General features: G+C 43.5%; 1 protein-coding gene across 3 annotated transcripts in view; it reads right to left on the reverse strand.

Moving 5' to 3' along the window:
* HELLS (helicase, lymphoid specific) overlaps positions 1 to 13,620 on the reverse strand; it is a 66,176-nt gene that overhangs the window by 8,255 nt on the left and 44,301 nt on the right. Inside the window, exons 16-19 of one of the 3 annotated variants that reach the window (XM_084845148.1) lie at positions 6,893 to 6,976; positions 6,698 to 6,817; positions 5,637 to 5,678; positions 3,014 to 3,173 (exon numbers count right to left, since the gene is read on the reverse strand). In XM_084845148.1, coding sequence (XP_084701274.1) covers positions 3,014 to 3,173; positions 5,637 to 5,678; positions 6,698 to 6,817; positions 6,893 to 6,976 — 406 coding nt within the window. Of the gene's footprint in view, positions 1 to 3,013; positions 3,174 to 5,561; positions 5,679 to 6,697; positions 6,818 to 6,892; positions 6,977 to 13,620 lie in introns of all 3 variants that reach the window. The other 2 variants (XM_084845147.1, XM_084845149.1) reach the window with 2 other exon arrangements.

The raw sequence follows: 13,620 nt of genomic DNA on the forward strand, positions 1-13,620 counted from the left end.
AGCACCTTGAACATGGCTTGGTAGCTCATTGGCAGCGAGTGCAGAGCTTTCAGCACAGAAGTCCTATGTGCGAGACAGGAAGCTCCACTGAGCAATCTAGCCACTGCATTCTGCACTAGCTGCAGCTTCAGAACCAGTGTCAAGGGCAGCCCCATATAAAGCGCATTACAACAGTCAGTGTTGAGGTGACCAATGCATGGAGTACTGTGGCCAGGCTATCCCTGTCCAGGAATGGCTGTAGCTGCCATATTAGCTGAAGCTAGTAATAGGTGCTCTTTGCCACCAAGGGTACTTGGCCCCCCAGGGGCAATCCAAGAGCACCCCCAGGCTATGCCCCGTCCCTGTAATGGGAGTGCAGCCCCATCCAGGACAGGTACATAAGAACCTAAGAGCTGTGCTGAATCAGACCAAAGGCCTATCTAGTCCAGCATTCTGTTCACACCGTGGCCAACCAGCTGCCTGTAGGAAACCCACAAGTAGGACAGGAGTGCAACAGCACCTTCCCGCTCATGTTCTCGGCAACTGGTATGCAGAGGCATACTGCCTTCAATTACAGCCATCATTACTAGTAGCCAGCGAGAGCCTTATCCTCCATTAATTTGTCCTTTTAAAGCCATTCAAGTTGGGAGCCACCACTATATCTTGTGGTAGCAGATTCCATAGTTTAACTATTCACTGTGTGAAAACTACTTCCTTTTATCTGTCTTGAATCTCATTCCATTCAGCTTCATGGGATGACCCCAGGAATCAGACAATCAAACTCATTTGGACGACTTAAAACAACATGGGCAACTATGTTCTTCTGTGCATTAGCACAGAAGAAGGGAAGTGCAGACTGTCTGAAGTATGACAAAATACGAAGGACGTTATGCATAATAGTAAACATTGTGGCTGGTTGTGTGACAGAGTGAGGAATATATGGTAAGAATCCAACAGGCATTACTGGTACACTGGCATATGAAATTACTGCCCAACATCCAGCCCACAAGGGTAAAAGGATGTCATCATCCTTTGAGTTGAAGCCTGCCTTCACTAGACTCAACATAAACTCACTATGACTGTGTGCCTTTTCTGTATGTTTGAGAGAAAGCAAATTATTCTCTGCCTTGAACTTTGGTGGTAAATTGCCACATGACAAATGGTCTGATGCTCTGGCATGATGATTCTGATACCAACCTACAGGACCTGCCTTGAACAGTGGCAGTGCATGATTCAGGTGGAGACACCTAGATGGTTACATCATGGAAAGCAAAGTACACACACACACAGACACACAACCCAGTGAAAGAAATAAACAGCACCAAACAATTAAAAACCCCTTCAGCTGCAAATCAGCCTAAATGCCAAAGGCCTTCCTAAATAAAATATTTTTACCTGCCAGCTGAAGGACAACAGAGAGTTCCGGAGCCTCCACAGAGAAGGCCATCTTTTGTGTCCCTCAATAAATATGCCTCTGATGGCACAAGACAAGGGCATCCCCCGAATATCTTAAAACTGGTATCGGAGAAAGCCGACTTTCAGGTAGCTAGGCTCCAAGCCATATGGGGCTTTATAGGTCATATAAACTTTAAATTGTGCCTGGAAACAGCTGTTATAACAAAGTGCAGCTGTTCTAACAGTCACATGCTCCCTGTAGTTGGCCCTGGTCAACCATCTGGCTGCAGCATTCTGCATAAGCTGAGATTTCCAAACAGTTTTCAAAGGCAGCCCCATATAGAGCATGTTACAATAGTCCAAATGGGATGTAACTAAGGCATGCACGACAGTGGCCAGATCACACATCTCTAGAACAGGCACAGTTGGCACACTAGCCTCGGCTGCACAAATGCACTCCTGAACACCGCCAAAACCTGGGCGTCCAGGTTCAGAGCTGAAGCCAGTACACCCAAATTGCAAGCCTGAGTCTTCAGCTGGAGTGTAACCTCATCCAGCACAGGTTGAGTCCCTATTCCCTGGTCTGCCTTTCAACTAACCAAGAGCATCTCTGACTTGCCTAGATTCAGTTCTCCCTCATCCTATCCATTACCAACATCAAACACCAAGTTAGAACTAGAACAGCTTCCTTGGATTAGATGGAAAGGAGAGATAAAGTTGAGTGTCATCAGCATACTGGTGGCACTAAACCCTAAATCTCCAGACAATTTTTCTGAGTGGTTTCATGTATATGTTAAATAGCATGGGGGATAAGATGGAACCCTGAGGGACACCATAGGCCAATAGCCCTGGCGTTGAACAGGAATCCCCAACATCACCTTCTGAAATGACCCTTCCAAGAAACTGGAGCCACCATAGAACAGTGCCTTCCAGTCCCATCTCAGACAGATGCCTCAGATGGATACCATGGTTGATGGTATCAAAAACCACCAAGAGGTCCAGCAGAACCAACATGAACACACTCCCCCTGTACATACTCCCCCCAACATAGATCATTCACCAAGATGACCAAAGCAATCTCTTTCAACCAGGCCTGAAGCCAGACTGAAATGGATCTAAATAATCAGTCTCATCCAGAAACCTGTGGAACTGAGAAACCATCACATGCTCCAACACCTTGCCCAAGAATGTAATATTGGAGATTGGTTGGAAATTATCCAATATGATGTGGTTCAGGGAGGTTTCTTCTTCTTTAACAGAGGTCTTATCACTGCCACCTTTAGGCAAGACAGAATCACACTTTGCCGTAAAGACTTGGAGCCTCTGCAGAGGTGGGGAGCCAATTAATGGATCCGGATTAACAGACTGATGGATCTGGATAACTGCTTCCACAAACTGATGCCAACCTGTTCATGATGTGTACCCAATTATTATTTTTTCATTCCAAACCATGTCTTCTATGTCATCCAGGTGGAAATTGCCATCAGTAATGACTGTCCTATGGAAATCTATTAACAGGGAGAGTATTACAAATTCACCAGCAAAACATATATATTTTAGAAAAGTGACTATCACAGTTACTAGTCCAACAAAGAAAAACTCAATATGGATTTATAAGGAAAATTGAATTATTACTAACTTTTATGGATAACCAGCTTCTCTAATTTCCTTTTGGCTGCAGCTCTCTCTACAATCTTCTGGTCAATGGTGTTTGCAGTTACAAAGCGATATACAACCACTGGCTTTGTTTGGCCAATTCTATGACAACGGTCTTGGGCCTGAAGGTCAGACTGAGGGTTCTAAGGAAAGAAAAGATGTGAAAAGGAATTCAATAACCAAAGTTGTACTATTCTATAACTAACGTAGTATCAGACTAATGTTTTCATTTTTTTTTCAGGCAATACAAGTTTCCCCCAAGTAAAGCATTCTGGCCTCTTCTCAAAGACTTGTTTTAGAAGTAAAGTGGGGTGGGGGGATACAAAGAAACCCAGCTATTCAGAAAAATAACAAAGTTGGTGATCTCTTGTAGCTATTATTATGGAGAAGGCTCAATATTTCTCTTCCCTGTACTGGTTATTTAGTGCCTGATGTTTTGGAAAAGCATCCTATGATTATACGAAGGTGCCTTCTTGGACCACTGGTCCATCTAGCCCATTTCTGTCTACTCTAATTAGCAGTAGCCATCTAAGGCAGAGGTCTTTCCCTGCTCTGAGATACTTAAAAACTGGAGATACTAGGGACTGAATCTGGGACATTCTACATTCCCCTAGACCTGCCCCAGCACTGAATGGCTGGGGCAGGGGGTGGGAAGAGAAATAGTGAACCTTCTCCTTAATGCTTTGTAGCGATTACCTGCTGTGCAGAGGAATGAACTTGAGACCTACTACATGCAAAGTATGTGCTCTGCCACTAAGCTCTCCCATCCTATCTGGCTTAGCTAGGCTTTTATTAAATTGTATTTTTCAAAGTTATTTTCATCTGATTTTTTAAACGTTGTAACTTGATCTAAGGCTTTTAGTTAGGATAGGGATAAGAAATATAAAATACTTTAAATGAACTTTGAATTTCTGAAACAAAATCTTGTAAGCTTCACAGTATTTCTGTGAGCCATAGAAGCTGGCATGCTTTCCCTAATTTTTTTTAGGTTTTTTTTTTTTTTAAAGTACATGAATCTGTATATATCTATAGCAATGAATACTTATGAAATGCATATATATGAAAATACAACCTTCTAGCAATTATACACAGGCTTCAACAAAGGCGGACCAGATATCCAAATAAGGATCCATTTGAAGGTGGCTTCTATATGCCACCTGTTCAAATCTTGAAAGCATTATAAGGTATACTATTAAAAGAGGTGAGGGTTTATCCTTTCAATGTTGTAATATAAGTCTTTTAGCTGTCAAGAGGACGTGGAGAATCCATTTACGCTGACCATTCGTTGATTTCCATGAAGGGGGTAAATGATTTAAAAGAGCATGTACATCAGCGAACATTAAAGATTGTTTCAGTACAAAATGTATCCATATAATAACTCCTCCCCCAAAGAAGCAACTACTGGACATTGCCAAAACACATGTTTAAAAGAAGCATTAGCTGCATTGTACTGACAGCAATTAGCTGAATTAGACAATCCCTTATTAAAGAGACACTGCAGTGTCAAAAGACACGAAACAAAAGTTTTCTGAATAAGACACAGCCTAAGATTCGTAGACGCAACGGGTATAGATGCCAAAGCGGCAATCCACTGATTAGGCAGATTGAGACAATCCAATTCCATATTCTATTCCTGCTTAAAACCAGGAACCATATTCTATTCCTGTACATCATATTTATTCACCAATAACAAGTATTTATAGACATGGATTGTGGGTCACTCACTTTGCCTGACCAGACAAAGTGCTTCCAATAATGACAGAAGCTCTGATGCTCTAAAAGTGGCTGGGAGAAACCTAGATATTAACCAATCCTGCAATTGCAAGTATTGCCATTCAGCCATAGTTGGCACATCATATATATTTGGCATAAAACACAGAAAACAACAGCAACTCATCATCGGCACCTACAAGTTGTTCCAAACTAGAAGTCACCTTATCTGCCCATGTCGAGAGCCAGTGTGGTGTAGTGGGGAGAGTATTGGACTTGTTCTAGTCCCCACTCGGCCATGGAAGCTCACTGGGTGACTTTGGGCCAGTCACAGACTCTCAGCCCAACCTACCTCACAGGGTTGCTGTTGTGAGGATAAAATGGAGAGAAGGATAATGTAAGCTGCCTTGGGTTCCTTGCAAGAGGAAAAAAGGCGGGATATAAATGTAATAAATAAAAGTCCGCCACAAAAACACTTGCTTGCCGATTTCTGGATTGCCCAAAAAGTCAATTTAGCCTGAGAAGCTGGCATGCTTAAGCAAAACCAGACAGGCTTTTCATGGCAGACCTCAGCCTGAATTTAAGGGGGGGGGAGGGGAGAATATGACTATAATTTCCCCCCTCAGGCAATCACTCATCATGTTGCATTGAAGAAATGTTTCTAAAATTGCACCAGATTTCAGGAATAACTTGTTGGGGCACTGCTGATGGCTTCCACTACAACAGGACTCTGAACTCCTTCTCTGTGAGTGGTACTCAGCACATAGCCATTTGGGATCAGGACCTATGTCAATTTAAATGTATCAATATGCAAAACATACCCAGTCACTATCATAAATGATTACTGTATCTGCTGCAGTCAAATTAATGCCAAGACCTCCAGCGCGCGTGCTCACCAGAAAGATAAACACTTCTGGATCTGCGTTAAAGTTATTCATCTGTAAAAGACAGAAATATGATGTAGAATAAGGGGATGCTTTCCCTAAGCAAACTGTAAGAAACACAAAATAGGAAAGCTAGCTGGTTCGTCTATCAACATACAACACTCCAAAGTGAGGCACCTTCCTGCTTTAACCACATAAAACTATGGGGAGTGGGGTTGAGTGTCATGTGTCAATTGTGCTCTGGTATGCTATTATGTTTAACATTACAGAGCCTAGACTCTGTTTTTAACTACAATTAGAGGAAAGTATGAATATTCTACCAGCACTGGCAATTTGTTATTTGAATATTTCTCCAAGAACTCTGCTACTGTTCCTCAGCACATCTTTCTCCACAGATCACCCCTTTATGTGTTTGTTGGGAGTGCCATACTGAAGGAGCACCTTTAGCCAAAGTGTGGGGCTGAGAAGGTTCAGAACACTGGAATCTTGGAAACAGCGCAAGTGTCCTCTCTTCCTAGTGAATAGCAAGCTGAAAACAAAACAAAAAACACCTATACGATAGACTATGGAACCCTGCCCAAATGAAAATCCATCAGATGAAGTCAAAAGTATATGGAGTTCAAGATGTCCATCATTTTTAAACTAGGTGCAACCACAGCTCTCCTCTCATCCTCAATTAATCAGGAGAAACTCTGCCTAAACTTATTATCAACACACCTCACGACACAAACTATTAAGACATAATAATATGCAGCATTTATATAATGCTTTAAATATGTTATCTTGCAGTCCTTACACCAGATCTGTAAATTTGACCAATATGATCCCCATGGGAGGGGGAAGATGCTGAGGCTGCCTCCTAATGAGTCCACGACAAAGGAAGCACTGAAGACAGGGACTTCCTGATTAATAGTTCGGTCCAAGGCACTATGCTACAGAAGCACTCACCTATCTCCAGCTAAGCTTCTGTCCCTTTTCCTACATTATTGACTAAATTGTTTGCTGTGGTTTATAAAGAACTTCAGAAGAACCAAGAAAGCTAAGCTTATGCCTTTAAGGAAAGTGTCACCTACATTTTCTTCTCTTTCTGCATAGGACATGGTTCCATCCAGGCGACTGAACTGGTAATTCCTCAGATAGCAGTAGTCCATCAAAATATCCAACATTCGTGTCATTTGTGAGAACAGCAGCACCTATATAGAGCAAAGACTCCTCAGTAACCTTAACCCAAGTGTTCAAGTAGTTTTTTTTGACACCACAAACAATACCTTGTGTCCTCGCTTTTTTAGTTCTGGTAGCATGCGATCCAAGAGTAGAAATTTGCCTGAACTCTTCACTAGTTCCTCATCAACCTTGATGTGAGAAAACACACAATTTAGGACACTCGGATTATATCAAATTTGCATTAGAAATGTCTGGTTTTACACGCTAGTTTTTCCTGCCCTTCTGGTAATCGTGTTTGTAAAGATGTCTTCATTTCTTCCAAATCATTTTATTAAACCATTTTTTCAAGTGTTACAGGGTATTTAGATTTGGGAAGTAAAACTAGACCCAGTTTGGTGAGTGTTGGACTAAGGCTGGGGAGACCGGGGTTTTAGTCCCTACTCCGTCGTGAAGCTCACTGGGTGACTTTGGACAAATCGTTGACTCTCAGCCTAACATACCTCATAGGGTTGTTGGGAGGATAAAATGGGAGAGGAGGAAGATCATGTATGCTGCCTTGGGCTCCTTGGATTTAATAAAGATACATTTAATAATGATAAGTATCTCTTTTCGCTTGACAGGCAGGGTATTCCAGCAAGAATGACACCAAGGGGGAGGGGCATCTTCTCAGCTCTCAGACCAAGCTTGGAGCCAGGAAGTAACTTCCTTAGCGATTACAAATGAAAACTATATATAGCCACACACGAATGTTTTTTAAATTATATAAGTGCACTAAAAGGCACATAACTATAAGAAATATTGAAGGAAGAGAATCGGATGGACAACCCACCAGGCTTAAACCACTGCTGAGAAATTCAGACATCCAAAAACAATAAACCAAAATCTACTGGCTCTTACTTCTGCCATTGATTTTCAGGTTTTCTATTTTTAAAAACACGTGGAAAGACTACGACACAAACTCCCAAGAATGGAAACTTATGGGAAATTTGACTTTTCCTTTCTCCAGTGGTTCCAGGGAGGCGTTTTCCCTTCTGGCATAAAAGAAATTAGTTGATCTTGAGGGTGAGATTATATTCTCTTATTTGCTAGAAATAACATTTTGGAGAACACGTAAACCAAAGACTTTTCTCTGAGGAGACAAATATATCAATGTGACAGTGTGAAGTGAACATGTGGACAGTTTTCCAGACTGCCGCCCTTCTCACACCGACTCAAAAGGGAAAGCTCTAGAAATTGCAGTTGTAGCAGAACTCTCAAGAACTTAACTGTAATGCCTTCTGGTGGGAAACAACCTCAGGCCTGACGAACTAGATGAATGCAATATCAAGTAAAGTGGTCACCATAGAAACTCTGGAACCCAAAGAAGATTGTCTAACAGATGCAAACCTAAAATCTGGATTTCCTAAAAACCTAATCTTAGTAAGAGAGAGAGCTTTGTTGAAGAAAAATGCGGAGGAGAGAAACTACAGACAACCTACGGAACATATAGGCCAAGCAAAATATCATTTCCGAGGAAGAGCCAGCCTGAAGAATGGGACCAGCTGGCCTCCTTCATTCTAGAAAAGCAGACATTCAGTGGTGTGTATAGAATTTCCATTTCTCTCCTTGTGTGAAGGAGGCCATGTTGGGTGGGGATGTTAAAAAGCAGTATACTCTGCTACAGAGCCCTCTGGAGGACCTGTCTGCTGAAGGTTTCCTCAGAGGATGCAAAGGTATCAATTTTGTAATGTATGCTGAAAGCATGAACCAAGGACCAAGTGACCACCCAGCAGATCACTTCCAAGGGGTCCCTCTCCTAAAAGGTTGGTGCCACTCTGACTGAGTAGACTACAATTCCCTCTGAAACGGGAAGGTTGCTGGAGTATGCTAGTGCGATGCACTCCCCTAGCCAGTGTGCTAGTGAAGCAGTGGCTATATCAATGTAGTTTGATGGCTGTGCAAACATTTAGGGAATGCCTAGAGGGGTGGCTGGTTGGATGTGGGAGAGAAGAAACAGATCCTGAGCCCTATGGAAATTTGGGTTGACTTTGGGGATAAAAGTCTGATCCGGCCTGAGTATCATCTTGTCCTGGTGAAAAATATACACTCCCTCTCCTAGAAGGGTGTCCCCAGCGCAGAAACTCCCCTGGTTGAAGTGACTACTACTAGGAGGATAGACTTTAAGGTCAGCATTTAAGGGAAACTGCTCCCAGAGATTCAAAGGGCCCCCCCTCGTTAAAGCTTTTAGAATTACATTCAGCCTTCAAGTGGTGACCCTGCAGACTGTTGGAGGGTGAATGAGGAATCTCTTGATGTGTTGTTGTGACCCTGAGGGTGAGGGGCTCCAAGTTCACTCATGATGCTTGACAGCTCCGAGGCCTGCCTCCTTAATGTGCTTCATCTTAAGCCAGCCGACAGGCCTCTTGGGGGAACTCTACACTCTGTCATTCCTGCTGACATTAGACCCCTACAGGAGCGCTGACATCAGGAAAGAAAGGGCTTCCACAGGCACCGATAGGTTCTGTTGTTTGAGGATTTCCTGGAGCACAGTACAGTGGAGATAACCTTGTCTGAGTAGCCCTGGTGATCTAAGATGTCCTGCTCAACCTCCAGGCAGGCAGCATTAGGAGCCCTGGATTCTGGTGCAATAGGTTCCTGAGGTAGGAGATCCTACCTTGAGATGAATGGCAATGGCTATTCTAATGATACATTTAAGAGAGCTGCATACCACAGCCTTCTTGGCCACTTTGGTGCCACCAAAAGAACATCTGCTCACTGGTCTCTGATCCTTCTGATAACTATTGGGATGAGGGAGAGTGGGGGAAACATATACAGAAGACCTCTTGGCCACTCCAAGAGTAGAGCATTTACAATCTTGGCATTCCTTCTTTGAAATCTTGCAGTGGCCCTTGGAAAATGACTGTTTGTTGGAGCTGCAAAGAGGTCCATGATCGGGGTTCCGAAGTGGCAGGTTATAGAATCATAGAATTAGAGTTAGAAGGGACCTTGGAAATCATCTAGTCCAGGGGTGGGCAACTTCCAGATGTTTTGAACCTCATCATTCCTGACCACTGGCTATGCTGGCTAGGGTGGATGGTAGTTTAGTCAAAACATCTGGAGAGCACCAGGTTGCCTAATGCTCATATACACCAACCCTGCTCAATGCATGATCTGCAATGCAGAATGCAGGTACAGCTTCCTTGACAGATGGCTGTCCAGCCTCTGCTTAAAAACCTCCAGTGAAGGAGAACCCATCACCTCCCAAGGCAGCCTGGTTCTTGTCTTGCCCTCTAGAAGAACAGCAAATAGCTCTGCTTCATCTTCTGCATGACAGCCTTTCAGATGTTTGAAGACTTCTATGTCTTCTCTTAACTTTCTCTTCTCCAGGCTAAACATAGCCAGCTCTTTCAACCGTTCCTGACAGGACTTCATTTCCAGACCCCTTATCACCATCCTGGTCACTCTTCTCTGGACATGCTCCAGTTTGTTAATGTCCTTCTTAAAATGTGGTGCCAGAACTGGACACAATACTCAAATGCAGTACCTAACCAGCACAGAATACAATGGAACTATTACTTCCTGTGATGGATACTATGCTTGTTAATGCAGCCTGAGATTGTATTAGTATTTTAAGCAGCTGCATCACACTGCTGTCTCATATTCAGTTTGTGATCCACTAAGATACCTAGATTCTGTTCACATTTACTGCTCCCAAGCCAGATTTCCCACCATCTTATACTCATGCATTTGATTTTTGTGCACCTAAATGCAGAACTTTGTATTTATCTCTGTTGAATTTAATCTCATTAGTTCTTGCCCAGCATTCCAGACTGTCAAGATCCTTTTGAGTTTTCTATGATGTTAGCTATCCCTCCCAGCTGTGTGTTGAGGAATGCCTCCCTGTGATGTGACCACTCCTCCAGATCCTGGTGGCTGAGCCAGTCCACCTGGACATGGATCACTTGACGGAAGCCTTCAGTCTTTATGGATTGTAGATGTTTTTCTCCCCAGGAGAACAGACTGATGACTTCCTTTTAGAGGGGTGTCTCATGCCCCCCTATCCCTTGATATATATTTGGCTGCCATGTTGCCCATTTGAATTAGAATGTGCTGATTCTGAAGCTAGGGGGGAAAGTGGAGGAAGGGGAAGTGGATGACCTCAAAGTTCCAGAAAGCTGATACTTTTTTGAGATTCCTCTGCAGACCATGTGCCCGGTTCCCAGACTTCCTCGCAAAGCATTCCCCAACCACTAAAGCTGGTGTCTGCTGACACTCTGATGCAGGGTGGGCCTGTGTGTTCCACCACTATAGTGAGCTCTATACCCAAGAAGGGATAAGCATGACTGAATTGAGGTTGCTTATTATCTCAGCTGGAAGTCCAGGTCTGTGGGATGAAGTTGACGCAAGAGACCATCATCCCCAACAGCCTGGCCAGTTGTTGAAATCACGCCTTGTTCTTTGGCTGTAGGCAGGATACTACACCACACACTATGGTCTGATGTCGACAGTAACACCCTGTTCATCTGCGTGCTGAGGACAACCAAAAACAATAGCAGGGAGATACAACAAATGCAAAAAAAAAAGTAACAAAATGAAAAAGGTGAAAAAAACAAAAATGCCTGTTTATTTCTGTACAAGCCCAATATTTCAGAGAACCTCAGGTGCTACCTGAAACATAACATATTCAAGTTTAAAAACCTACATTTCACTAACCACACAATATACAACACAAAAATTGACTGAATGCCCATTTAAATACATTCACACATACATATTCTATTATAAGGAATACCATCATTCCTATTAAAAGTCAATGTGAACTTTTTCCATTCTGCTGATGAATAATAAACTCCATCTTGCATGTACATTTACCATAGGCACAGTTCTCACAAGAATGATATCCCCTTGGTGTAGGCAGACTCAAAATAGTTTGCTGCTGAACACCCTTCTTCATCCCAAAATCAAAAGAGGGACCGGGGTGAAGGGAGTCCCTATCCTTGTGGAGAATGCACAAGATTATGAGGGCAGAAAGTGCAGCAAGTTCAGACACCCTGTATGCCAAGATGGACACTAAAAAGACTGTCTTAATAACCAGGAAAAACATGGAAATAGTTCTAAGGGGTTCAAATGCAGATTTGATCAATGCCTGAAAAAACCCGCTAAGATGCTAAGAGAGGAACATGTGCACCACAGAGGGGCGAGTGGAAGGTTTACAGTCACTTTTAGGAAGATTTTGATATGTGGGTGGGACTCCATATATAATGGCCAATACAGACTCTAAGGCTGCTATCTACATAGGGTGCTGAGTTTTAGACCTAGTTAAAGGCCATCCTAGAGGAGTTCCAGGACTATAGAGATTGATGCAAATAGAGGCTGAAGGTTCCTGCTCTGACACCACAGACTGAAACATGCCTATGTAGTTTGGTACACCCTGTTGGTTGAGTCCCTTTCAGCTGAGAAAAGTGTGTCAAGTATTCTACTAGAATATTCCAAGCCCACTAGCTTTATCGTTCCAGCCTCCATGTGTAGAGCTGGAGAAGATCAGTTTGGGGTAGAGAAAGGGACCCTGGCAGAGCAAGTCTGGGCAGGCTGCCAGTTGCAAAAATGGAAGGATCTGAAGCCTAATTGTGACTGGGGCGCAAACCATGGGCGTCTCTGCCAGCAGGAAGCCATTAGCATGGGGATAGGCAACCAGAATTGGGGGTTGAATGACATCAGTGAGGCTGGCCCACGCTCCCTTATGTCATTTGGTCCCCAGCGGGCACACTGAGAGGATGATCCAACTGGTGCATCCACCAGGAAGTAGCTTTGCTGTGCACAGGTCTTCTCCCATTGATGAGAATGAGGCAAAAAACAACAACCCAGAAAGCAGGGAAGAAGTCACGGAACCCTTTAAGGTATTACTTACAACACCTTCACAGATCTCTTGGCAAATCTCTTTTGTTGCTGCTGGATGCCATTCTATGGCTGCTGAAGAGACACAGAAGCTAATGAACTGGTGGTGAAGTGCTGGCCCCCAAATTGTGGTTGAGAAGAGCAATTGCTGTTGCTTGCCTCCTCTATGACACTGAATATGGTGGCCACTTCTTGTGAGGCACTGTGAAACGGGTTCTGGCTGAGTGATATGGAGGATGAGTCACTGTGGTTGAACAGCCCTTTTGCTACTCTCACAGCCTGAAGGTGGGGTGGTGAGGGAAGATATGGAGCAAGCGCGCTCACTAGCCTTCATATCACTACCTGCCTTCCCACCCCAAGTGAGGGAGGGGGGAAAACCAAGCCAGGGGAAGAAAGGCCATCACCTCAGAAGATGCAACAAACCCATGGGTGCAACAAAACCAGGACCCAGGACCCTCCCTAAGTGATGCTTCTCTCCTGGAAAACAAATACGTTGCTGAAGTAAAATTCAAATATGAGCAGTGCCCAGAACCATGCTGCCTGCTAACCAGGAAGGGCAGGGCTGAGATGGGAGCTGAGGGGAAACTCCTCCATTTTGTGTCATTCTTGTTGGAAGATCCTGCCTGTCAACTAAGAGAAGGTAGTTCCTTGAACTAAAGACTACCTCAACCCAGAACCACTGAAGAATAGCAGTCTCACGTTTCAATTTCTTTGACAAATCCTAGGTCTGCCTGTCTTCCTATACTTAGGTTATGATTCATATTTCCCACCCATACACTGGTATTACTTCAGGGAAAAGTAATGGTGAATATTTAAAGGGGTCCGACTTCGAAGTGTGCATTTCAGTGCTTAGGTGATTGTCTGATTGTTAATGTCATTGTTTGGCTCCATCAGAATAAGCTTTAGGGAAAATATACTTTTAGGGAGTGAAAGACTTCATAGAGTACTCTTTGGGATA

Source organism: Heloderma suspectum, chromosome 3 (assembly GCF_057233095.1).
Source record: "Heloderma suspectum isolate Gila_16-S chromosome 3, 16-S_ref, whole genome shotgun sequence".
Taxonomy (NCBI): Eukaryota; Metazoa; Chordata; class Lepidosauria; order Squamata; family Helodermatidae; genus Heloderma; species Heloderma suspectum.